Source organism: Panicum hallii, chromosome 6 (assembly GCF_002211085.1).
Source record: "Panicum hallii strain FIL2 chromosome 6, PHallii_v3.1, whole genome shotgun sequence".
NCBI lineage: Eukaryota > Viridiplantae > Streptophyta > Magnoliopsida > Poales > Poaceae > Panicum > Panicum hallii.
This window is the reverse complement of record NC_038047.1, coordinates 6,667,023-6,692,813: the sequence shown is the minus strand read 5'-3', so window position 1 is coordinate 6,692,813 and position 25,791 is coordinate 6,667,023. Positions and strand designations below refer to the sequence as shown.

The 25,791-nt window shown below is 46.1% G+C and overlaps 4 protein-coding genes across 4 annotated transcripts; all 4 read right to left on the bottom strand.

The window, feature by feature from the left end:
* Positions 1 to 1,243: 1,243 nt before the first annotated feature.
* On the bottom strand, positions 1,244 to 1,609 carry LOC112898095 (nuclear transcription factor Y subunit B-1-like; the record flags this gene model as incomplete). The annotated part of the gene is made up of 1 exon (XM_025966491.1): positions 1,244 to 1,609. A coding segment is annotated over one exon (366 nt), but the record flags the coding sequence as incomplete, so codon positions are not given.
* Positions 1,610 to 6,473: 4,864 nt separating this feature from the next.
* On the bottom strand, positions 6,474 to 7,597 carry LOC112897828 (xyloglucan endotransglucosylase/hydrolase 2-like). The gene is made up of 3 exons (XM_025966217.1): positions 7,286 to 7,597; positions 6,968 to 7,170; positions 6,474 to 6,852 (listed from the first exon to the last, which is right to left on the bottom strand). The coding sequence occupies exons 1-3, from the start codon at positions 7,595 to 7,597 to the stop codon at positions 6,474 to 6,476; spliced, it is 894 nt and encodes a 297-aa protein (XP_025822002.1).
* A 1,968-nt stretch (positions 7,598 to 9,565) lies between these two features.
* Positions 9,566 to 10,705, bottom strand: LOC112898093 (xyloglucan endotransglucosylase/hydrolase protein 19-like). Its single transcript, XM_025966490.1, has 3 exons — positions 10,403 to 10,705; positions 10,050 to 10,252; positions 9,566 to 9,947 (listed from the first exon to the last, which is right to left on the bottom strand). Exons 1-3 carry the CDS (start codon positions 10,703 to 10,705, stop codon positions 9,566 to 9,568), a joined length of 888 nt encoding a protein of 295 aa, XP_025822275.1.
* Positions 10,706 to 13,455: 2,750 nt separating this feature from the next.
* On the bottom strand, positions 13,456 to 22,352 carry LOC112897777 (peroxidase 2-like). Its single transcript, XM_025966174.1, has 6 exons — positions 22,274 to 22,352; positions 22,172 to 22,194; positions 22,074 to 22,103; positions 21,324 to 21,464; positions 20,298 to 21,203; positions 13,456 to 13,490 (listed from the first exon to the last, which is right to left on the bottom strand). Exons 1-5 carry the CDS (start codon positions 22,350 to 22,352, stop codon positions 20,424 to 20,426), a joined length of 1,053 nt encoding a protein of 350 aa, XP_025821959.1. The 3' UTR covers positions 13,456 to 13,490; positions 20,298 to 20,423.
* Positions 22,353 to 25,791: the final 3,439 nt, after the last annotated feature.

The following is a 25,791-nucleotide window of genomic DNA, read 5'->3' as shown; positions in this document are numbered from 1 at the left end:
GGGCAGAGATTTCCGGATCGTTGCCATCTCCTTGTTCGTGATTAGTCGTTTGCATCCCTCTCTATATGTATGTCACTCTCTCTATCTCTCTACAGCAATTTCTTTCTGTATAAGATGTATGAGTTACTACTTGGCACATAAAATCTATCCTAGGTTGTGGCTCTGTTCTTTTATTGATTGCAGACAGGATAATGATTTTGGGTGGAATTTGTCTGGTCTATAATTATACAATCTGATCATTATGAATTGTGGAGTGTGGACCTTAGGTGATCATGTGTCGCCATTATAGTGTTTGTATCAATTGCTGGTAGCTAATTTCTATATTGCTAAATTGTATCAATGCCAAATTCTTGCCCTTCTTTTGGTACGTGGTTGATTCCTGACTCTATACTCTAATTGTGTATCTTGTATTACATTTAATATTTTAACTCTAATATTTCGTTACTAATTTATGTTTTCTCTTTGTTTGACAGCTTCTTTGGTCCAATTGTTGATTTGATGCGTACTTTACGTGTTTTTCTTCATTTGAGGTACTTCTAAACCATATTTTTTATTGTGAACCTTTATTTCCGTATAATATTTGAACATAATCTAGTAATCCACCGCCAGTCCGCAGCCGTAGGCTCCCGCCCCGCAGGCCCCGCGCCCGCCGCCCCGCAGCCGCAGGCTCCCGCGCCCGCCGCCCCGCCGCCGCAGGCCCCGCGCGCCGCCGCCCGCAGCCCCGTCCGCCACACCTAAAATTTTCGGCGTCCTCCGCCACTGAAGGATAGTATGTTGTTACTAAAATTTCATCGCAAAAAATTGTTACTAAATTTACCATTCAAGTCTTAAAAAGCAAATGCTTGTTACAGAAGGTGGGTTTTTGTTTGTTCACCTACTACCATGTTGTCTATGTGCCTTTCGGAGTACCGGTGTTATTCAACTTGGAGGTAGGGTGCAGATATACCTAAGCTGAAGGTGGGGTGAAATTAGAACATTCTCAATATCTTGCTAGATCGTAAAATTTCCCTCGGAAATCGTATTAGGATACCCATGAAGATAATAAGAAACAACATGTTATTCTCATGAAGAAAAGATTCCATAATTTTGTATCTTCTGTTATCATGTAAGTCAATACATATATAAAATTTGTTACATGATAACATATATAAGGATCCACACATCTGGTCCTCTACTTTATTTGGAATTTGCACTATATAAGCGACATACTTATTAGTATAGTATGGCTACGGCATGGATGGTTCTAGTCATTTCTGGATGCATCTGGAGCAGTGACGGTCGCCGGCACAGTGCCATGAGGGGGCCATGCATAGCCGCCGCCGTAGCCGGCAGTGTTGTGCTGCCCGCAGTAGCCGCGGACATAGGTGTTCATCGGCTCGACGTAGTCGTCGAACCCGAGCGCCTCGAACGAGGCTATGTAGTCCTCCGGCGTGATGGCGCGGCGGTGCTGCGCCCTGGCCTGCTCGGACGCCTCGCCGGTGATGAAGCCGGCGAACTCGACGGTGCAGTCGTGGGTGAGTTGCTTGGAGCTGGAGGAGATCCTGAAGCCCTTGGGGATCACCCGCCGCATGAGCCGCTCGACATTGGCCATGGGCAGCCCGGTGGCAGCGGTGCGTTACTTCGTCGCACCTGGACACAAAAGAATTGAAACTGTTAGTTTCAGCGCTGCTTTTTTCAGGCATCAAGAATTGAATGATTAGCATTATTTGAATACCACGCTTTCCCTTGCGTCCCATCCTATCTACCTTGTGAACTTTTGTGGTGAGTCCCTAGCAAGGGGATCCTTGGAATTTATAGTAGCCGTGCCGGGGTCTATCCTGCTACTGCTTGAGCACACGCAGGCGCAGGCGCGAGAACGAAGCTACACGTCTCGCTCGGACGGTGCCACCGTGTCGCGAGGCTGCAGTGCCAGGATGCAGGCTTCCATCCACGGCGTGTATCCATAGTGCACGGCGCGGGTGCGTTTCGATGGAAACCCGAACTCATGCTTCGAGACCCGGCCCGGCTCTGGCGCGCCCTGGTGGCCTCCACCGGCCGTTGCTCGCTTCCAAGCCAGCCGCAGACGTCCAAGGCGCAGGCCCGACGACTTCGGACGCGCTCAACTGGCTCGCGTGCGTCCGTTTGGCGTAGACCACGGAGAGTGTATCATGTGTTTCAGGTACTATCACAGTCACAAAAGTAGTTTCCGGATCGATGGATCGAGGAATGTGAAATGTAGAACATGGTACATTGTTTAAGAGTGATTTTAACACTATCAGGATGAAAATATATCCGCATTGCCGGTACGGCGAACGTGGCACCGTACCAGGTTTCTGATGACTGTGGGTACTATATTTACTACCTCCGAAGAAAAGTTTCGAAGTCCTAAGTGAAAGTGCATCTAGACCCCTAGTGAATTTTGGTGAATGAATGACACTATGATTAAAGAACTAATCATCTTATTGAGCATATGAGCAGGAATTGATTGTCATATCAATGGAATATTTGTGATGAAAGATATCGAAAGTAAAGATAAAAGGCTCATATGACAAGACTTGTGACTAGGCTATGATTAAAATCATGATATTGACAAGCAATGAATACTATATGGATTGAGTCGCTTGTTTGATGACAACTATTTATTCTCATATCCAAGTAAAGCTAATTGATAAAGTCAAAACACTAGAAGAGAATTTCTTGTGAAAAAATTGACAATCTATCAATAGAAGATATAAGTTGCAAAGAATTATGAAAGAATGAATTTTATGGATGATTTAGTTGAGATACAACCTTTTATGGAGTTCTATGTGACGCAAGGATGAAAGGATGGAATTCGGGATAGTGCTTCCAGGGACTAAACTTGGAGAAGGACAATAAGTTTGTGCCGAGAAACCAATGCTATGGTGAAAAAAGTTTATTTGGATTGAACTTGAAGAATCTTGATCAAGTATGGTGTTCATATTAGCAAGTATCAATCCTTCTAGAATCATATTGTGAAGATGGTGATTTGAACTAGAAGTGGATTTTATTCAAAAATGATGGTTCAAGTCATTATCTCAAGGAACATGTGCTTAAAGAAAAGAAACAGAACTGATTGCATCCCTCAGGTTAAGATTGATTGAGGCACGGTTTGGTACACTTTTGAGAATTTCAAGTGTAATCTACCTTTGATCAGGTATGCCGTACTGTCAAGAGGGATGCATCATATTGTATTTTGGTTTAGTCTTAATGCTCAAGCAACCCAAGTGAGTTGAGAGAGACACAAAAGTCTCAAGTGCATATTGGTTAGAACTAACAGGGGCAACCCGAAAGTTTTGGGTTTGCCAATCCGGAAGTTTCGGATTTTGCATACGTGGTACTAACGACTAGTTGGTTTGAAAACGTGGAAGTTCTAAGTTTGTGAATCCGGAAGTTCCGGGTTCTAACTGTCACATAACGGCTAGTTTCTTTGGACCTAGCTATTTATACCCTTGAGCCCCCTCCTTGGTGGACTGCTATTCCAGGGCATTATTCTGCTGTTTGTTGGTCATCCTAAGAAAGCTTGGTAGCCTTGTTGAACTCTCCCCAACCTCTCTTTGTAAAATTGTGTGATTTTTATAATATCCTTGAGTTGGGTTTGAGAGAGTGACTGCTTGAGATCACTAGAAAGCTCAGAAAATCTTGAGCACTTGAGTTTGGCCGAAATCGTGTGTTTCGTATTTGTTATTTTTCGAGGTCTTACCTCCTAGACGGTTAGAGGTTGCCCGGCGAGCTCCCAATTGTGTGGTAAACCGCGGGAAATTTGTGCAGGTTGTGCTTCACCTCCGCAAGGGAAGAAGCAAGCTTAGTGAAGTGGGGAAGTGGATGCAAGAAGACCCGACTCAGTGGAAGTGAGGTGGAATAGACCATATAAGAGTTCCTTAACAGAGAGTAGGATTTACTGTGCTTTAGTAGCAACTTTGGTAGCAAGCAGTGAATCCAAACTTTGGTAAAATAAATCTTTGTGTTCCCCGCTGTTTTGCTTCATTGCACTAATTGTGATATTTGTGAAATTGGTTGGTCTACTCGGTTGGTAGTGTTTCTGTGTGAAGGAACTGTGTGGATCTGCTTCAGAAACTTCATTGAGCCTACTCTGCATTTGGGGTTTGAATCTATATTCATTCACTTGCATTACATTTATTGTGTTCACTCTATTCTGTGTGAACCTGGAAGTTCCGATTTGTAAAATCCGGAAGTTCCACGTTCATCTACTGCTCTGCTAAAATCCGGCGGTTCCGAACTTGCAAACCCGGTTTGGTAGGTACTGAATTTTATCCGCTGCTTTTGAGTGCAAATTTGTAGGTTTACCTATTCACCCTCCCTAGACAACGTCGTAGTCCTTTCACTAAGTTATGCCCAAAGATATCATATCTTTCAAGCAATCTGTTCTCCCAAAAAAGGTTGTTTTTTTGGTGTTACATTTTTTTGCAAAGTAATACATGTGAGAGGTATTTCAGGAAAAAATGAGAAAGAATAGAACATTTATCTGCTAGTACTTTTTTTGTTTCATAAAAACTAAAATCTAAAATACTATTGTAGTGTTTTCTCCGATCTAGAGTAATAGCAACATTTGAATATATTTTGAACATAATATCCACCTCCAAACATTGGGAGGCTCTAGCAGTCCAGCCCCTCATCGAGCCTCTCTAGCCCCCCACCCACATTTTATTGCTATGGATGAAGAGGAGAGCAAGAAGGTAGACATTTTATTGCTATGGATGAAGAGGAGAGCAAGAAGGTAGAGAAAAAGGAAAGGAAGCAAGAAGGTAGAGCTCTACCTCCATCCCTGGACTTCCCTTTTTTGGAGCATAACCAGTGGCACGTGATCTCTTACGAGAAGTGACAAAACATCCTCGTATTAGCTCCGACCTTTTAAAGACTTCCCTTTTAGAGGAATGGGTTATGACTAGTGATTTAAGACCAGAAGCGACAAATTCCCTCGTCCTAGCTCTAGCCTTTCCAACTTCTCTTTTGGGAGCATGAGAGGCGGCGCATGATCTTCTACCAGAAGCGGCGATGAGCTCCGGCCATAAGCGATAAAATACCATCATGCTAGCTATAACATTTTCTGAGTTTTCTTTTAAGAGTACTAGTGGCGGCGCATGATCTCTAACAAAAAACAACAAAATTTACTCATGCTAACTCTTGCTTTTTTCTGACTTACCAGTTAGTAGCACTAGCTGCAGCACATGATCTCCGACCAGAAACGACAAATTAAAACTACCTCATGTTAGCTCGAGTCTTTTCAGACTTTCCTTCTAGGACCAGAAGCAACAGCGGTCGACCTCTGATCAGAAGTGACAAACTCCCCCATGTTAGTTCTGATATTTTTGACTTTTCTTTTAGGAGCACGAGCAGTAAAGCATGATCTCCGACCAGAAATTGTGAAATTCCCTCATGCTATCCTTTTCTTTTTCCAACTTTCCTTTTAGCAGCACAAGCAGTGGGTGCATGTTCTCTGACCACCAGTGTGACAAAACTGCCTCATTATCTGTAACACGAAGCGACAAAACTCCCTGGTAGTAGTCGCGGCTTCTATCACCATGGCATAGATCTGAATCCACTCAAATGAGTTTGTGCTGCCATCCCGGTCAGAATTTTTCCGGGCATCACACTTTACAGGTGTCTTTCAGTCCTCTAATGGATGAGTCAAGTGACGACGTCAGTCGTCGGTAACTGTCATAGACTTAAACTATAACTAACAGTTTCCCTGGCATACCATGATTCCTCTACTCATTCTCGGGAAAATTATCATGTTCTCACTTAATTAATGATGAAAGTGGATAGTTGAGTGTTGTTTTCCTATCCTGACTTCCCATGAAAAAAAACAGAGGAAAGAAAAAAGTACCGGTGTGCTTACTCTCTTAATGTCTTCAGTTTAATTATTAAATATTGATAGTTGTTGGAATGTAGGAATTCTATAATATTTGTGGGGATCAATTCTGCTGGCATAGAAATTGATAAAACTGCTAGCGTGGAGTTAATGGGATTATTAAGTCAAGGGAATTATGCTGTGAAATCTTTTCAAAATACCTTAAGCCTCCAGCTTACCTAAAGTTGAAAGAACTATTTTAATGTAGAAAATGTCACTGTATGAAATATAAACCAAACTAAATTGTGTTTCACTTAAATGAAGGAAGAATTATAGTTGAATGTGTCCTCAATTTTAAACTTGCATTGTTACTAAACCAATTATCCGTACCGTGTGAGTGATATGTTTTAGACTACGCTCCAACTATCTTAGGGATCTCTATACTTCTATCTCTACTAGATATACTAGTCGGTGCGGATGCACGGGTTGACAGTTTAGTGCATTCTAATTTCAAAAAAAGAAACTGTTGTTGCACCTCGTCAACAGACAGAAAAGAAGAGTCCAAAATGTGAATCATGAAGGGCATGATGAACTAATAAACTAGATATCTTGGTACGGAACAATTCATTCATTTCAATTTGCCAATACTGAACACGGCCTTTATCTAGTGCGCGGTGCATTCCTTGGGGAGCCCTTCGTTCTTGAACCGGTTTTGATCCTCGCAGTAGTCGTAGAGCAGGTGCTCCGCCCGCGCCTTGTGCAGCGCCGCCCCGTGCTTGTCGAAGCCCGCCGACTCCGGCTGCTCGTCGCCGCACGACGCCACGCCGGGGGACGACGGCGCGCACGGCGTCACGCGGAAGTTCCGGTAGTAGGCGTAGAAGGGCGCCTGCGTCCAGTTCGTCTTGACGCGGCCGCCCTGCGTGGCCCAGTCATCGGCGTTCCACAGGCTGCCGTCCAGCCGCAGGTGCCGCAGCGTCGGGAACGGCACGCCGCGCGCGGCCTCGTTCTTGTACACGCGGATCGGCGTGCCGTCGATGAACATTCTGCGAATGCAAGCAATGCCAATGGTTTGGTCAAGAACAATTCAACAATTGAACACACTCGTGGCGATCGACATGATCATCAAGAACAATTCAAGATGAGATCGAATCGGCTTACATGATGCGCCTGGGGTTCCAATCGACGGAGTAGGTGTGGAAGTCCTTGGCGGGGTCGAACCAGAGCCGGAACTGCTGCTCGCGGTTGCCGACGCCGTTGACGAATATGTTGGTGTGCAGCGTGTACGGCTCGCCGGTGACGTTTCCCAGGAACTCCAGGTCGATCTCGTCGTGGTCCTCCGGCGGCACAAGGTCCGGCGTCAGCTGCAACAGCAGAGGCCAACGCAACCGTCGTCAGGAGAATGCTGCCGGCGTCGGCGCGGGGTGACCGCGCCGTACGTGACAAGAGACATGACGCGGTGGCGGCCGAGGAACTCACGTAGACTGTGGTGACGGTGCCGGCGGAGTCGTTGGCGACGAGCTTGAGGTCGATGTCGTAGCGGGCGAAGCGGTAGGCGCCTTTGGAGCGGAACCCCGAGCCGTGGTCCCTGTCGAGGCGGAGCGCGAGCGTCTCGACGCCGTCGCCGCCCGTGTGGAAGGAGATGTGGTCCGCGCCCCACATCGGCTCGACGTCGTCGTGCAGCAAGGCCACGGCCGCTGGTGGTGCCGCCACCATTGCCGTCAGAAGCAACGCCGCCGCCACCACCGTCATGGGATGGCAACAAGAAGATGCTGGCAACCATGCCGCCATGGCTATCTAGCGAATTGGCTCCACAACCCAACCAAGGCCAAGAAACCAACCTCTGATCTCCTCGTTCGATCTTTTGCTGTTATTTTTCGATCGATTCGGGCCGGTTCCATTTTTATATGAACAGGGCGTATGAGTTCGTTGGAATGCCTGAGAGCCATGGCATGTCAGGATCTATGCGAATTCAAGCTGGCTGACCTGAGGTTAGCTTCATGAAAGCTAGCTAGCTACCTCCGTGCTGTCCCGACGTAGACGCGGTTTACGCGGCCTACGTAAGGCACATGCACCATGCTTCGTGCCCAGGAATAGAAATTCCTTGCAGATGATATATGTGCATGTGTATGTTGTGAGCTGCACATGCAGTTAAATTTGTGGTGGATCCTAAAATGCATCCGCGTATAAACCATGTTAAACCTGAGCATAATAAAAGGTTTAAAAAATTCCACCATTATAATTTTTATTTATTAGCGGTGAAACAATACTTTTGAACGCAATAAACACCCATTTAAGCTGGAAATGGAATAATAAAAAAAGGGGCCATCTCATTGATAGATACTCCCTCCGTTCTGAAATATAAGGTATTTTTATTTGTCCTATGTCAAAGTAATCTAAATTTGACCAAACTTATATAGAAGAACATCTAACACATCAAATAAGTAATTATGAAAATATATTTCATAACAAATTTAATTATTCTAATTTTATAAATTTGGTCAAGTTTAGAATAGTTTGACTTAGCACAAACCAAAATACTAAATATTTCAGAACATAGAGGGAGTACTATTGATGATCCAAATGTGTATTGAGCCTACAACTGATGCCACGTTACAATTTGACGAGCTTGGGCAATCGTTGGATGAAACTACTGTGATTTAATTTACTCAGTCTTGAAAATATTCAAACTTCATAAACTAGGAACTGAAACAATAAATGGAGAAACCTAATTTGACTTAATCTCTAGAAGGGGTAAGTGTGAGAAGTGAGGACCAGAATTCTTTGAAGACAATTGGTTAGGATCCTCTGTCAATCTTATTTTGGTAGGTCTATATCGGTCATTTTTCTCAAGCAGACCAAATGTATGAGCTTTAGAGTTCGGCGATGGGAATTCGGAGGGTGAGATTAGATCTTACAGTCTAGATCACACTGTGGGTTTAGCTATGTTCGAGGCACTCGGAGGGTAAAAAAAGCCCCCAATAAAATGCAGTCAATCATTTTACATGGAGCCCGAGCCAATCTTTTATACTCATGGATCGTGCTCCCGCTCCACAAACCCTCACACTCCCTCACATGCACTCGTGCCTACATCTAAAATATTTGAGTTAAAATATCTCGTATAGGGATTATATAGTCTCCTATACAGAACTGACAACCATAATAGTTGGAAGTGGTAGAATAGATTTGCCTTATCTAAACTACTAGTATATAGCAGCAAGTCAAACCTCTCTACAACTTAAAACATAAAAACCATTCGAGCCAAACCTCTCTACAACATAAAAACATAAAAACATGTTGATTGAAGCAAAGATCAACAAAACAATGCTACTCTTTCCGTTCCAAATTATTCCAAATTGTAGATCGTTATAGCAAATTTAGATTCATAGTTTTTACTATATATCCAGACATAGTGTTAATCTAGATGCATAGCAGAAACTATGTAGGTAGATTTTTCCAAAACGACCTACGATTTAAAACGGAGTGAGTAAAAAATAAAACATTGATGAAGATGGGATTTTTAGTCTACAACACCTGTCGATGCTCGCATAAAAAAATTGTGCCAAAAAAACCTTTGCTCCAATATTTTTATAGAGAAAAGTAGAAAAGCAAACTTGTGCTTCAGCTTTGACCAGAAAATGTTACATCTTAAAAAAAAAGAAAATGTAAAAAGTGTATAGTATATTGTTGACCGAAAGAATAAAAAATATCAGGATATGGAACAGTTAAATGTACAAAGAGTCAACACAACTTGTCAAGCTAGGCCGTGGTGCATTCCACTGGGAACCCCGTGTTGTTGAACCGCTTCTGATCGACGCAGTAGTCGTAGATCATGTTCTCCGCCTGCACCCTCACCAGCGCGGCGGCGTCGAGCCGCTGGTCGAACCACGCCGACTCCGGCGGCTCGTCGCCGCACCAGGCGACGCCTGGGGAGGGCACGCACGGCGTGACGCGGAAGTTGCGGTAGTAGGCGTAGAATGGCGCCTGCGCCCAGTCTGTCTTGACGCGGCCGCCCTGCGTCGCCCACTCCTCGGCGTCCCACAGGCTCCCCTCCGCCCGCATGCTCTGCCACGTCGGGAACGGCACGCCGCGCGCCCGGTCGTTCTTGTACGCGCGGATCGGCGTGTCGTCGACGAGGAACCTGCCGAGAAATTTATTGGTGACGGTGGAGAGATTGAGAGGAGCGAGATCGAAGCAGTTTGATTGGGACGACGATGGCAAAGACGACGACGATGATGCTTACATGATGTACTTGGGGTTCCACTCGATGGAGTAGGTGTGGAAGTCCTCGGTGGGGTCGAACCAGAGCTGGAACTGCTGCTCGCGGCCGCCGGCGCCGTTGACGTAGACGTTGGTGTGCAGCGTGTACGGCTCGCCGGTGGCGTTGCCAAGGAACTCCATGTCCACCTCGTCGTGGTACTCCCACGGCACGTCGTCGGGCATCAGCTGCAGCGACATGCATGCCATTTGTTCAAGCCATGCATGAACACAACGTCTAGGCAGGACTGAAGAACATTGTATCCATGGTGACCGCGGTCACTGTGCCCAGACAAGGCAAAGACGTGCCGCGGCGCGGCAGGGGGTAGGAGTACTTACGTAGAATGTGGCGACGGTGCCGGCGGAGTCGTTGGCGACGAGCTTGATGTCCATGTCGTAGCGGGCGTAGAGGTAGGATCCGTTGGAGCCGAACCCGGAGCCGCTGGAGCGGTCGAGGCAGAGCGCGAGCGTGTCGACGTCGCCGCCATCCATGTAGAAGTAGCTGCAACCGGAGCCCCAGGTGACCTTGAGGTCGTCGTACAGGTACGCCGCCGCTTTCGTAGACGACGCCTCTGCCGCCAGTATAAGCAACGCCAGCAAGAGCATGCGATGCTTGCAAGAAGGCGATGACGGCGATGCCATGGCAGCCCAGTTGCAATATCTTGTTTCTGCTGGTGTTCTTTGCTGCCGCTCTTGATCGATCGATCGATCGATATATAATGAAGAGATTGATCGAGACTGTGATGATAGATCACATGGCGAGGTGAAGCTGGCGGGGAGGAAGCACGTTCCTCGGAATTTTTGAGAGGCATGGCATGTTAGGATCCGATCCTTAAGGAATGTCAGGCTGGCTAGCTTGAGGGTTTGCCTCACGGAAACTGAGCTTGCCCAATCCATCTCGTGGCATCCCCGTTGACCTCTACCTACCCTCATGCATGCTGCTCCAATGTAAACGCGGTTTTGTCAGCTTAACCTATATGATTATGCGTGTTGGTGAGCTGCACGTGGAGCTCGTAACTCTGGGAAGAACACCTGCACTAGGAAGAGACAAGGGCGTAGGAGCTGTGGAAGGAAAGAAATAGATTCTCCGGCACCATCACCCATCAACAGAGACGCGCATCGCAAAGATCAAAGGGCCTCTTAGGCACGGTCCTTCAGCAGCTTCTCCACCGGCTTCTAAAGGAGTTGTACCAAACGGTCATTCTCAAAACAGCTTCACTACCGAAGCCGGTTTGGAGCTGGAGACGAAAATAAACTAAACACATGAAGCCCCAAAAATGGCTCCCCCGGCTACTCCCTCATCCACACACATACTAGCACAAAACTACCCCTAAACTTAGCAAAAATCACACCTGAAATTGCCACTTGCCCGGTCGACGCTGGTGCCGGCGCAAGCGGCGAGCGCTCCGTGGTCGTCCATGCCTCCGCCGCGATTGCTGGCGCCTGGACCGGTGACCCCGCATCGGCCGGTGCTCGCACCAAGCATCTTACCTGTGCGGCCGCGGCCACAGCCGCATGGCCCAGCGTCCTCAGCTCGGCTCTGCGTGGTCAGGCGGAGATGCGGCGACGCGGCGCAGCGGGTGATGGAGCGCTTTGTCTAATCATCGCGCGCGCCGATCCGTCGCAGAAGCCTTTCTTTTTCTTTAAGAGGAAGAAGCATTTTTTTCGTGTGCCGTGCCCCGCTGTTAGGTTCGTTTCCGAGGCCCATTTAGCCCGCGGCCCATAATAACCTGGTCGAGCTTTTCCTCTTTCTTTTTAAGCTGATGATTCACTTCTCTGGTAAGCCCGTCGGCCCATGATTTTTTTTAAAATATTTGGAACGTTCAAAAATGCATTTTGATATGACTCAGAACATTTCTTAATATTTTGGGAACTTTAAGAGCTGTTCCTAAAACACTAGGAAATTTGAAAATTCGAAACATTCTGAATTGTTTTCAACAATTTGAATTGAATCAAAACCTTCCAGAATAATTACAAATGTTTCCAGAAAACTAGGAAATTTCAAATTCGGAACATTCAGAATTGTTTTCAACATTTCGAAATGTCTCGGAACATTTCCAAACAATTCCAAATGTCTCGAAACATCAAAAAAGTTTCGCATGCTTTTGACATGCACTCGTGGAAGGCGATGGAGAGGGGCGCGCGCGCATGCTTCAGCTGCCACAACTCTCCATCATCAAGCATCTGTCAGAGTGTCTGAACTGAGTTGCGCATGCGCGGCCAGCGACTGCAAATATAATATATGCATCGTATGGGCCTAGCTAGATGCATGGTCAAATGGCACTTGGGCTAGCACTTCATGCGTGCGACCGTGCCGACCAAATCCCGCGTCACCTTTCTGCTGACTAGTTCTCCAAAATGAGAGGAAAATTTCTAGGATGGGCCGCGGCCCACATGTACACCCTCTATCTCCGGCCCTGAGAGACACGCCTGTGACCAAATGATGTGGGCCAACCAGCTGGCCGACTTCCAAGCTTCTGACCTGCGGCCTGTTTAGCTGTTGATACAAATGGGTGGGCCACTAGGGCCCCCCGTCCTGGTTTTTCCCCTGTCATTCTTCATGTGGCCCATAACATCTTCCAGTCACATCATCAGACTGGACCGGTACCTAGTGACCCTAATTAGGGCCTCGAACCATCCACTCGTAGGCCGCTTGTGTGTAAATGCCTAATTAAAGAACCCTTTATAAGGTGTTTTTTTTTGACATGTTAGCTTCAAATTAAAAACTATATCCATCTCATATGTCCTGTTACTCACAACAAAGATGCCAACTGATTCATAAATTGCACAATTGAATTCCACAATACAATAATATAACACTTGAAAAGCTCAAGAATTTGCAATACACGCAGTTAAAGCTTGCAGAGCGCCCAATGAACATGCAGAGTTAGAGCGCCCAACGCATGCAGCAATCGAAGTTTGGAACACATCTAGATTATGACGAACCTTCGCAGGAAACTAAAACTGGACACGAAAGGCATGGATTTGGAAGGCAACCAAGATGTTCCTACACGCAATGAACAGAAAAGGAATTCGCTTTCTCAGTTATCACATACATACTGAATAGTGGTCGGAACTGAATGCTAACACACTGAACATGTCACATGATAGTCTGAGCACCAGTATCTTGTGAGTGCAAAGTGTTGTTAACTCTGATTCTCAGTTAGCACTACAATTGCTGGCAGCTGCATGCTTAACCTGCACGTGCGCTTATTAGTGGCGGCCTAGTACATGCATGATCTTCTTCCATGCATTTTTCATCAGTTAAAGACACGCGCTCGATCAGTAATTCAGTACAATTTCCTAGCTAGCTAGGATGAGAAACACAACTTTCAAGCTGACACAAAAGCCAACAAGCAGAGTTAATCACTCATTACAATTTACAATAACATAACGGACTACCTCACAATTCGAAACGAAACATGCTCTTTACTGTTAGCATTGGATCGGCTACCGCATTGATTAGTTGATTAGTTTAGAAGAACTCGTGCAATTCTTAAGCAATCCGTTCAACAGAGAGAGAAAGAGAGAGAGAGAGACAGCGGAGGGGCACGGGGTATACCTTCGTGCCCTTGCGTCACAGCCGACGTCGTCGTGCCCGCCATGGTCGTGCAGCGCAGGTGCTCGCGGTGGCCGCGGCGAAGGCGTGCGTGCTCGCGGTGGCCGAGGTCCAGGTCGCGTCCACGGGCTCGGGGTCGAGGCGAACAGAGGCCGGTTATGGTGCTTCCCGCCGCTATCGCGCTCAATCTAGATCGGCTAGGGTTGTAGTGTTGGTGGGGTGGCGGCGGCCGGCAATCCTCGTGCCCCGTGCCGCTGGCCCCCACCTGTCTATATAGCGCGGCGTGACGGGGGCCCACCAGCTAGTAACGAGCTGGGGCGCCCCCGATCAGGGCGCGGGGTGAGGAGGCCCATCGGGCTCGTTAGGGTCCGATGGTCAATAGGAGATCAACCTAACAGTCTCCCCCTTGATCTCACCCTGTACTTTTCTTTTACTTTTACTTTTTCGCGTTTCGTCATAGATTTGTGCATAGAGCTTGCCTCATCGTTACGATCATCGGTCGATAGATTTAGCAGCTACAATACACGCTTCCATTCAGAGACGGATTCTTTAACCTTTTGGGCCCTTGTAGTCCGAAGATCACAGGCTATCCCTTAGCCCCATGCCGGCTACGTGTTCCTTGAACACGCTGGGTGGTAAGCCTTTCGTTAGCGGATCTGCAAACATTTTTACTGTGCTTATATACTCGAGATTTATAATCTGATCTCGGACTTTATCTTTCACAACATAATATTTTATATCTATGTGTTTGGCAGTACCACTTGTCTTGTTGTTGTGTGTATACATTACTGCGGGCTCATTATCGCAGTACAATTGTAATGATCTAGATATGTCATCAACCATTTTCAGACCGGGTATAAACTTCTTTAGCCAGTTCACCTACCCCGTAGCCTCATAACATGCAACAAACTCGGCATACATTGTGGATGATGTAGTGACGGTTTATTTACAACTTTTCCACGATATTGCTCCTCCGGTAAGGGTGAACACATATCCTGACGTGAATTTTCTATCATCTCCTGCATAATCGGAGTCTGAGTATCCTGCATAATCGGAGTCTGAGTATCCTACGATACGCAGAGATTCTGTTTTTCTGTATGTTAACATGAGGCCTTTGGTTCCTTGCAAATAGCGCAGAACTTTCTTTACTAGCTTCCAGTGTTCTGGTCCTAGATTACTCTAGAATCCGCCAAGCAACCCGATAACGTAAGCTATATCAGGGCGTGTGCACACTTGTGCATACTGTAAGCTTCCCACAGCAGAAGCATATGGTACCATTTTCATTTGATCAATTTCATATTGAGTCTTGGGGCATTAAAATTTCCCATATCTGTCGCTCTTAACTATAGGTGCAGGTGAGGCACTGCATTTATGCATATTAAATTTCTTTAGAACCTTTTCTATATATATCTTTTGAGACAGTCCTAATACCCCTTTCAACCTGTCTCGGTGAATCTCGATTCCTAGAACGAATCTTGCTTCACCAAGATCTTTTATTTCGAAATGTGAGGATAAAAACTTTTTCATTTCTAGTAGCAGACTGACGTCACTACTTGCCAGTAGGATGTCATCCACATACAAGATGAGGAAGATATGCTTCCCATTCTTGAACTTTGCGTAAACGCAATTGTCCTCAACATTTTCTTTGAACCCGAATTCTTTTATTGTTTTATCGAACTTCAAGTACCACTGTCTTGAAGCTTGCTTTAGCCCATAAATCGATTTCTTTAGACGGCATCCCAATTTCTCTTTACCTTCCACGACAAAACCTTTCGGCTGTGCTATGTAGACGGTTTCATCTAGGTCCCCATTCAGGAATACTGTCTTCACATCCATCTGATGTAATTCTAGATCATAATATGCCACAAGAGCCATTATAATTCTGAAAGAATCTTTACATGAGACTGGAGAAAAAGTCTCATTGTAATCAATTCCTTCTCTTTATGTGTATCCTTTTGCCACGAGTCATGCTTTAAATTTATCTATATTCCCTTGAGAGTCATATTTAGTTTTGTAGACCCATTTGCAGCCTATTGTTTTGGCTCCTTTAGAAATTTCCTCTAAGTCCCACACTTTGTTGGTACTCATCGATTTTATTTCATCTTTCATGGCATCAAGCCATTTTGACGAGTATTCACTTTTCATGGCTTCTTCAAATGAAGTGGGATCATCCTCCATTTGAATTTCTTCGCTATTATAGACTTCATAGTCGTCAGAAATAGCGGGCTTCCTTGTTCTTTGAGGTCTCCCACGAGCCTGAGCCTGCGGAGCCTCATCTATTTGGGGCTGCTGTTGCTCCCCTTCTTGTGTGGCAAAGGGCTCGTCAGGAGCCTGATGAATAGGTTCCACTTCCTCATTCATCGTTACCACAGGAGGAGCCACTGCAGGTGTTGGCATCGCAGTGACTTGCACTGGCGGTGCAGATACAGCGGGCAGCGAGAAGAAAGATTCCTGAATCACGGGATTGGGTGTATACACCCGCTTCTCCTCAAGATCAATCTTCCTAGCTGTGCCGCTCCCCCGGATCATTTGATCTTCAAGGAAGACTGCGTGTCTCATTTCTACAAATTTTGTGGATTTGTCTGGGCAGTAGAAACGAAAACCCTTTGACCTTTCTGGATAGCCTATGAAATGGCAAGATACTGTTTTTGAATCTAGTTTCGCAATGGTCGGGTTAAAAACTTTTGCCTCAGCAGGACTCCCCCATACCTGCAGATGATTCACTGAGGGTACTCTACCTGTCCACATCTCATACGGTGTTTTCGGCACCGATTTACTGGGGACTCTGTTGAGAATATGAATGGCGGTCTTCAAGGCCTCCATCCATAAACTCACTGGCAACGTAGAGTAGCTGATCATGCTTCGCACCATATCCATTAGGGTACGATTACATCTTTCAGCCACTCCGTTCTGCTGAGGTTCGCCCGGCATCGAGTACTAAGCCACTATGCCTTGCTCCATCAGGAACTTTGCAAAAGGTCCTGTAACTTGGTCATATTGGGTATGTCGACCGTAGTATTCCCCTCCATGATCGGATCTTACAATTTTAATCTTTAAATCGTGTTGATTTTCTACCTCGGCCTTGAATATTTTAAATTTATCCAAAGCCTCAGATCTTTCTTTAATTGGATAAATGTATCCATAACGGGAATAATCATCTGTGAACGTTATGAACAAGTCATAGCCATCCACACTCTTTACATTGAACGGACCACAAATATCTGTATGAATTATCTCTAATACACCTGTGCTCCTCTTAGCATTTTTCTTTATTTTCTTTACGAATTTTTCTTTTATGCATTCAATGCATTGTTCTAAGTAAGAGAACTCTAATGGAGGAAGAATTTCATTTTTAATTAATCTCTCTGTTCTCCCCCTCGAAATATGGCCTAAATGACAGTGCCATAATTTCAACGACGCATGTTGAGTTCTTTTCCGTTTTCTATTCGCAAGTGTAGACGAGAATACATTCGCGTTATTATGGCATACGAAATTCACACTTTCGCGTAACGATATCAAATAAAGATCATTCTTTTTGAATGCAATGGAAATAACTGTATCATTACATTCGATCAAACACCTGCCATCTCCAAATAGACAGGAATAACCATCTTTGTCCAGGCAAGACACACTAATTAAGTTTCTGTGTAAAGAAGGTACATATAAAACATCTCTAAGAATTATAATAAAGACAGTGTCAAGTTCCAAATGAACGTCGCCCACTGCTTCAACGTTTGCCTGGGCTCCATTTGCCACTTTAACTTGCCTTTCGCTTCTTTGAGTGGTTCTCGTCGAATGGAATCCCTGCAATGAATTTGCAACATAAATAGTTGCTCCTGAATCAATCCACCAAGTGATTTTTGAATATTCTATATACAAGGATTCATTTATGAATGAAATAATATTCTCACCTCTCTTTTCCATGATCATCTTTAAATATCGGTAACAGTTTTTCTTGTAGTGACCCCTTTCTTTGCAGTAGAGACACTGATCCTTCTCTACTAGAGCCTGTCCTTCTTGAGGTCTGTGTTGATGAGAGCTTTTGCCTTTAGAGGAGGAAGAAAAATTGCCCTTGAAATTGGCATTCTTCTTCTTGTTCACATAATTTAAAGATCCGCCAGTGGTGGATCTTATCCTTTCCTCCTCCTGAACACACATCGCAATGGTCTTTTCTATATCCCAAGTATGTGGTTGGGTGTTGTAATTGACAACAAAAGTGTCAAATTCTTTGGGCAACGAAGCAAAAACCAAATAGACAATGTGATCCTCCTTAAAGGCAAGGTCCAATGACTTAAGCTTGTTATTCTGGTTGACCATGCGATAAATGTGTTCCCTGATGCCACCACCATTGTATCTTTTTGAAACCAGTTGTTTAATTAACTGGGTTGCATAAGTCTTTGAAGAACCAGTGTACTGGTTCTTTAATTTCTCAAGATACTCTGTGACAGTGGCATAATCTGTGATTGAGCCCATAATGGCAAGCTCAATCGTGTTCTTTACCACTGCCAAGCACTTCTTGTTGGCAGGGAACTATTTTGCATAAAGCCTCTCATAATCTGCTTTTGCTTTCTTATAAGAAAGCTCTGTTTGCTTCCAAGAAGCATCTGTGTCTGTGTCCTGTCTCACAGGAGGCACAGGCTCTGTGGGAGTCGGTGTAGCTAGGACCCAATCCAATTCACCCATGATAAAATATTGGTTCAGCTTTCTATACCATTCATTGTAATTGTCTCCCTTTAATATAGGAATATCATTGATGGAAATCATCATTGATAATTCTCCTGAAAAATATTCATGAGTGGTGAAAATATTAAAATAAATTCAAATAAATTGTTGGATATGTAAAAATACGACGTTGGTCGGAATTTAAAACATGCAATGACTTTGTGTATTAAGTCTAAAATTCTGTTGGGCAGAATTAGAGATAATACATGAAAAATTATCTATCAAAAGAATTAAAGCATAATCTCTTTTTTTATTAAATCTAAAATACCGTTGGGCATAAATAGAAATAATACATGAAATATGTCTATCAAAGGATAATACAGTAGTAATTGCAATATTGTCATTGTTAACGTTGGCCAAAAAATAATAATATTACAATTCAGAAAATTATCCATTTTCCTTGAAAAAAAATTAAATTATCCCATTGGTTCAAATTTAAATGACAAGGCAAGTATACACTAAAAATTAGATCTATTTAATCTTTGCAGCGGAAATCTTAAATTCTATTAAAAATTATGTCTAATGTTATCTTTTATAAGCAGTGCATCAAGGTTCAATCAATTTTGAATTTGAAATGCATCAAATTCATTCAAATTCTATTGAAAAATAATTCTGAAAATTGAAAAAATGATGCACAGCTCTTTCTATTGGAACCGGGCCATTCCCCTCGCGACGGCCCAACGCAACAGGCCCGCGCTTGCGCCTGTGGGAGCGGCCTCGCGCAGCAGCCCACGCGCGCGTCTGTGCTGGGCCGAGGCCCGTTAGCGCTTGGCCTGCTCGCCCTTGCGCGCGCCCGCGTGAGCGCTCGCGGCGCGGGCGAAGGCAACGTGGGCCTGGGCCTTCATTTCTCCTTCCCGCCTGGGCCAAAAGAGGCCCATTCACGCGCGGCACGATCTCTGCCGTTGGATGGAAATCAACGACTGCGCGTGGATTTCGGCCGAACAAAAACCCCCGCGCCGTTTTCCCCCCGAAACCCTAGCTCATTTCTTCCTCTGTTCCCCCCGGCGCCTCTTTCTGCCCACCCACGCGAGCGAGCGAGAGTGAGCGGCGACGGTCGGTGCGGAGCGTTCGGCGCCACGGCGAGCCCCCTCGCCGGCGCGCGCGTCCACCGCAAGGTGAGCGCGCCGCCGTCAAGCGGCTTCACCGTGGTGCCCAGATCTGGCGCGTGCGAGCGGCACGGCGGTGGCTCGCGCGGCCTCTGTCCGCGCGAGGTCCAAGGCCTCGCGGGGTCTGGTCGACGCGCCGGCGTCCCGTGCACGCCGACGGTGGGCGGCGCAAGGAGAAAAACGGGTAAGTGCTTCCTTGACCGCCGCCCCTTTGCTGTTTGAGCTAGGGTTAGGGTTTGGGTTGGGGTTTCTGTGGGCTTTGATCTAGGGCTTCTGGGGTCTTTTCTGTCGGGTTTCTTTGGGTTCTGTGCTCTGGAATCTTCCAAAATCTAATCAACGCTAGGGGATTAGGCATCTGATACCATTGTTAGCATTGGATCGGCTACCGTATTGATTAGTTTAGAAGAGCTCGTGCAATTCTTAAGCAATCCGTTCAACAGAGAGAGAGAGAGAGAGAGAGAGAGGGGAGGGGCACGGGGTATACCTTCGTGCCCTTGCGTCACAGCCGACGTCGTCCTGCCCGCCATGGTCGTGCAGCACAGGTGCTCGCGATGGCCGAGGTCCGGGTCGCGTCCACGGGCTCGGGGTCGAGGCGAACAGAGGCCGGTGATGGTGCTTCCCGCCGCTACCGCGCTCAATCTAGATCGACTAGGGTTGTAGTGTTGGTGGGGTGGCGGCGGCCGGCGATCCTCGTGCCCCGTGCCGCTGGCCCCCATCTATCTATATAGCGCGGCGCGACGGGAGCCCACCAACTAGGAACAAGCTGGGGCGCCCCCGATCAGGGCGCGGGGTGAGGAGGCCCATCGGGCCCGTTAGGGCCCGATGGTCAACAGGAGATCAACCTAACATTTACAAGTTACAGCAAAAATTAGATACAAGAATGAAGCAACAGTATTAAGTACGTACAAATACTAGCAGTAAGAGTTTCTCCATAATCTGAGAGCTTCTTGCTGTTTAGGCAGGCATGCCATGTTTAGGCCTTGCTGTTGACGAAACGGCACGCCTTTCTGATCTCCCCGTTGGCGGCGGTCTTCACCTCGACGCGGCCCATCTTCACCATGGCTTCCCCGAACCTGAACTGCCACGCCCACGGCATGTCCGCGAAGAACCGCACCAGGCTGGTCGTGCCCGCCGCGTCGAGCGCGGCGTCGGACGCGAAGAGCACCTTCCGGTCGAGCACGTTCCTGTAGTACTGGCTGTCCAGCTCGTCGGGGGTCCGGTAGTCCTGCGCTACCGTGCTGTCGGTGCTGTTGTTCGCCGGCGCCGCGCAGGCAGCCCTCAGCCTGGCGGCGTGCGCGGGCTCCATGTCCGAGCCCGAGGCGTTGCTGGGTGGCGCGAGGCGGCCGGAGAAGGACGAGCAGTGGGAGCGGCCGACGCTGTGCGCGCCGGAGAGCGCCACCATGTCGGCGGCGTCGAGCCCCTTGGCGGCGAACATCTGCTTGAGCCGCGCGGCGTCGGCGAACGGCGGGGGCAGGTTCGGGATGGTCTCGCCGGCGAGGGAGACGCCCCCGTCGTAGCGGCCCGCGGGCATGGCGAAGCTAACCCAGCCGTGGCTGAGGAGGCTGGACGCGTCGCGGGCGGCGAAGGCCACGATGTCCGCGCACGAGACCGTGCCGGGGCACGCGGCCTCGAGCTCCGACTTGGCCGCGTCGATCACCTCGAAGCCGCGAAGGCTCGGGAAGTTGGGGACGCCGAGCTTCTCCGGCTGCGGGTTGGCGCTGGTCGGATCGAGCAGAACGGAGGCGTCGCAACCCTGAAGAATCACAAATGCTCAGGTACACATTGTCACTCTTGAAAGCATTGTCAGCCCTACTTGACTAGATGATGGATCTGACGCGAGATGCTCGAGCAGTAGGTCATGGTTTAATTTTACCCGGACGAAGCAGTCGTGGAAGAAGAGCCTGATGAGGCCTGCTTTAATGCCGGCATCGGCCTGGCTCACGTGCTTCCTCACGATGGCCTCCACGTCCACGTAACGTGCACACTTACCACTGTAGTAGCCCACCCTCAGTTTCTGCCCAGCGTCAGGTGCCGGAGGGCTCGTGGGAGCACTAGAGGGTGGTTGTGGGATGGATGGAGGGCTCGTCGGAGAACTAGTTGGTGGCGTGGACGGAGAGCTTGTAGATGGCTGTGCGGTGTGCGGAGGGCTTGTGGGAGAACTAGTAGGTGGCTGTGAGATAGGCGGAGAGCTCGGAGGGCTCGCAGGTGGCTGCGGGATAGATGGAGAGCTCGTGGGAGGGCTCATAGGTGGCTGCGAGGTAGGTGGAACACTCGTAAGTGGCTGCAGAGCCGGTGGAGGGCTTGCTGGAGGATTAGTAGGTGATTGTGGAGTGAATGGAGGACTGCTAGGTGGTTGTAGAGTGGACGGAGAGCTCATCGGAGGACTAGTAGGGGTAGATGGTTGTAGAGTGTGCGGAGGGCTTACCAGAGGACTGGTACGTGGCTGTGGAGTGGGCGGAGGGTTCATTGGAGGACTAGCATGTAGCTGTGGAATTGGCCGAGTGTTTATCGGAGGACTAGCAGGTAGCTGTGGTGAGGATAGAGGACGAGAACTAGTAGGTGTCTGTGAAGTGGGTGGTGAAAAGGTGGCCGGAGGACTTGTTGTAGGATATGCAGGTGGCACTGGAGCGGTCGGGGGACTAGTCGGAGGTGGCTTTGCAGTGGACGACTGTGGTGGAGGGGTAGATTTGCTGCTGCCCCCGCCTCCGCCTCCACCGCCACTGGCCGCTGCGGCACCACCATTGCTGCTACTGTACCCATAACCATAGCCATAGCCATAGCCATAGCCGCTGCCGGAGCCGTAACCGTAGCTGCTGCCAGAGCCGTAGCCGTAGCCCCCTTGGCATGACACAGAACCGAGCAGCGCGAGCGCCGTGAGGACGGCGAGCTTAGCGACCATCATCCCTAGCTACTAGCTAGCTTTGGTGATCGATAGGAACCAATGCAAGGAGATAATGCAAGAAGGCTAGCTCGATGAGAAAAAGCTGGTGTACTGTATTGTCCGGCATGCCCATGTATAGCCCGATCCGATGAGTGTGTAACCGGGGAATGTTCTTGTTGGAGCCCACGTGGTGACGTGCCAAAGTCAGCGCGGTCGAGAACATGGCGAGCATGTGGTCATAAGCTCCAGGCCAGGCGTCATCTGACAGACACTAACTGACCATTAGCTTGCGTGCTGCTACGTAATTCCGATGGAATAAATGAGGCGTGGTGGCACACTAATTAGTGATTAGCCGCGTGTGGGTTAACTAAGAGGCCACTGGTGCAATTGGCTATGTTTTTGTAGAGCTCACTTGTGCTAACCCTCGAGTTCCAGAGAGGCAGTTTGTTTATCACTTACACTGAGCAAATAAGCATGTTGCATCCAAGGTCATAATAATTGGAGGAGTGAGAAATTTTCCTTAGAACCCAGTGCAACAACCTAGTAGTTGTCTAGTAGCAACATGTGTGTTAAGACCAAGTCTCGTCCTTTTGGCCTGGTATATTCTGTAGAAAAGGAACTTAAATAACAGTACGTACTGTCGGTGCAGAAGCCTGCAGGAATTCTACACAGCTGTTCATATTCTTGGTGTGAATGAATTAAGACGAAAAAAGTGTCAACAAATGGCTCATCGTGTCTTGCTGGAGCACTTACGATAGACCGTGTTCGTAAAACGCATCGTTAGCGGTATGATCTATCCCTCCCATACCTCTCATGGTAAGCACAAGAACGAGTAGAATAATATATTAATGATTTATAGTTTGGGGAAAAGTTCGATTTACACCTCGAACTATCGTAAAAATTCAATTTTCAACCTTCAACTATAAAATCGGATAACAGAGGCCATCAACCGGGTACATTTGGCCCTTAGGGTGGTTTCGGAGGCGGTTTTGTATTTTTTTAATAAATATAAAAATTCTAATTAGATCCACAAAATAAAAAATAATTTATTTTAAATCAGAAAAATACGAAACTAGTAAAAAAATTCTAAAAATATAACCTATCTATTATTGCTCTATTTGAATCTTACATATTCAAAAATAATAGGCATAACTACAAGCAATTAAATACTATGAACATGAAAAACTTGGATCTGAATAACTGACAAGTATTAGTGCCAATAGATAGGTTATATTTTTAGAAAACTTTTGATATCCATTTTATTTTTTATTTAAAATAAATTACTTATGAATTTTTTTAATTTAAATTTGAATATTTTTAATTTTCATAAAATAGAAAACCATATTTGAAACTACCCAAAAGGCCAAATTTACCCAGTTTTGACAGTTGGATAGCCTTTGTTATCCGGTTTTATAGTTGAAGGTTGAAAATTGAACTTTTGTGGTAGTTCGAGAGTGTAAACCGGACTTTTTCCTACAGCTCTCATATATATACTCCAAACTAAAGTCTAATGTTTTGGTAAGGATCGGGTAAGGACACTAGTATTTCTTCTAGTTATTCTTTCCTTCTGAACTCTTGTTTCTACAAACTAGAACAGTCCGGTTGTTTTCCCAGTAGATGATGGTAATTTAACGTGCTCCTGCATGCATGCTCTCTTAACTCTTGAGGATCAGGAAATGCCATACATACAAAAATTTGTCGGAGTTAATTTCCAGTTCAGCCCAAATGAAGGCATCCAAACAGGTCATCAATATATGTTAAGGGAAAATTCAATTTAGGCCCTCGAACTATCATAAAATTCTGATTTTCAACCTTCACTACAAAAATGGATAACCAAAGCCATCCAACTATTGAATGATCTCAAAGGCGTTTTTTATTTTGTAAAAAATTAAAATATTCAAGGTTAAACTAAAAAGTTCCTAAGTAACTCATTTTAAAGTAGAAAAAATTAAACAGGTGCCAATATTTTTCTTAAATGTAGCCTATCATTAGCACTCTAATTGCCACCTATTAGGATCCAATTTTTCCATATTCTTAGTATTTAATTGCTTGTACTTCTACCTATTATCTTTTCAATAAATAAGATTTAAATAGAGATCCAACAAATAACTTATTTTACTAGAAAATTTTTGGTACCAATTTCATATTTTTCTAATTTAAAATAAATCAGTTTTGAATTTTTTTATCTAACTAGAATTTTTTTAACCTTTTTGAAAATATAAAAGCACCATTGAAACCATCTAAGGGTCGAATATATCCGGTTTCAACGGTTGGATGTCCTTTGTTATCCAGTTTTGTAGTTGAAAATTGAAAAATCGGACCATGATGCTAGTTCGAAGGTTGAAATTGGACTTTTCCCATATGTTAAAGGGTAGTAATATTCCTATAGAACTATGGATAATATGACTTTGCGAACGAATACAGGGAAGTATTGTAGATGTGCCCATCTGCATACACGGAAATGATAATTTGAGTTAAATTTTCCAAAGTAGCAAATGTGGTAATTTAGACAAAAACAATAGTAGCCATATTTTAGTATTTTTATAGTACTCCCTGCAATTCTTAATGTCATCTGACATTGGTTAGTTCAATGCAGCCTAGGTAACTACTAGTATGTGTTAACGAAGTTTCGTCCTTAATTTGCAGCACTTGCGTGAATGGTCAGTTGACAAATGAAATTTATTAAATCAAAGATGGCAAGCTGCAAGAATTTAGCACAGCCGGGTAGGTGGGTCGTGAGTGCATTTCAGCAGAGAGATAGCATTATTAGGATGCATGTGAATGATCAAGGTCCAACATGTGAATGATCCATCTGGTGTGGTTCGGACTTTTGGACTCCCGTGGCACGTTGCAAATTTCGACCGTGTATCAGAGGCCCATGTCAACTGAAACGGCCTGTTACATAGGCCTCAAATGGGCCCTATCCAAGCCGGGCCCATATGTCCATATTGTCGCATTGCCAAAATCGCCAAAGTGATGTTTTTTTTTATACGGACCGCCAAACGGATGTTGATGTGCTCCAGTATATAGTAGTAATGAAGTCCCAGAACACAATGAAGCGCAATGCCAAATTTGGAGAATCCGTTACTGATCGCTGAATCCAAGGTACAATGTTCCTACCGGGAGCAGGCTAATATTGGTCTTGTTTCCTTTCCTTGGATGTCCCCGTTAACATCGTTGCTCCGGCAGCTGATTGACAGGTCGAGACAAGAGGTGATAATCTTGTTTACCTATTTATAAAGAGCGGATCGATCCGCAGTACTTCAACTTTTGGTAGGTCCCTTATACCCTTGTGATCCCAATCCGTGAGGCTCCTCTTATCCCTCGCTCCGCCTGTCTCCACCTCCTCTTGAGTTAGAAGCTGACCCTTATGATTCCCTTTCTCGATTACATCGATCTCCATAGGGGCAGAGTGGATGGGGACCACAAAGATCAACTCGGTCGGTGGCTGAAGACTTCG

What these genes read in the sequence shown, in the direction of transcription:
- LOC112898093 (XM_025966490.1), bottom strand. Translation starts at nt 10,705, where the DNA reads ATGGCATCGCCGTCATCGCCTTCTTGCAAGCATCGCATGCTCTTGCTG. An exon ending in GCACCGTCGCCACATTCTAC is followed by an intron (nt 10,253 to 10,402) that starts GTAAGTACTCCT and finishes ATGTCGCTGCAG; the next exon opens with CTGATGCCCGACGACGTGCC. An exon ending in TGGAACCCCAAGTACATCAT is followed by an intron (nt 9,948 to 10,049) that starts GTAAGCATCATC and finishes ATTTCTCGGCAG; the next exon opens with GTTCCTCGTCGACGACACGC.
- LOC112897777 (XM_025966174.1), bottom strand. Translation starts at nt 22,352, where the DNA reads ATGATGGTCGCTAAGCTCGCCGTCCTCACGGCGCTCGCGCTGCTCGGT. An exon ending in TGGTGGTGCCGCAGCGGCCA is followed by an intron (nt 22,104 to 22,171) that starts GTGGCGGTGGAG and finishes TCCACTGCAAAG; the next exon opens with CCACCTCCGACTAGTCCCCC. An exon ending in CTAGTCCCCCGACCGCTCCA is followed by an intron (nt 21,465 to 22,073) that starts GTGCCACCTGCA and finishes GACGCTGGGCAG; the next exon opens with AAACTGAGGGTGGGCTACTA.
- LOC112897828 (XM_025966217.1), bottom strand. Translation starts at nt 7,597, where the DNA reads ATGGCGGCATGGTTGCCAGCATCTTCTTGTTGCCATCCCATGACGGTG. An exon ending in GCACCGTCACCACAGTCTAC is followed by an intron (nt 7,171 to 7,285) that starts GTGAGTTCCTCG and finishes CTGCTGTTGCAG; the next exon opens with CTGACGCCGGACCTTGTGCC. An exon ending in TGGAACCCCAGGCGCATCAT is followed by an intron (nt 6,853 to 6,967) that starts GTAAGCCGATTC and finishes TTGCATTCGCAG; the next exon opens with AATGTTCATCGACGGCACGC.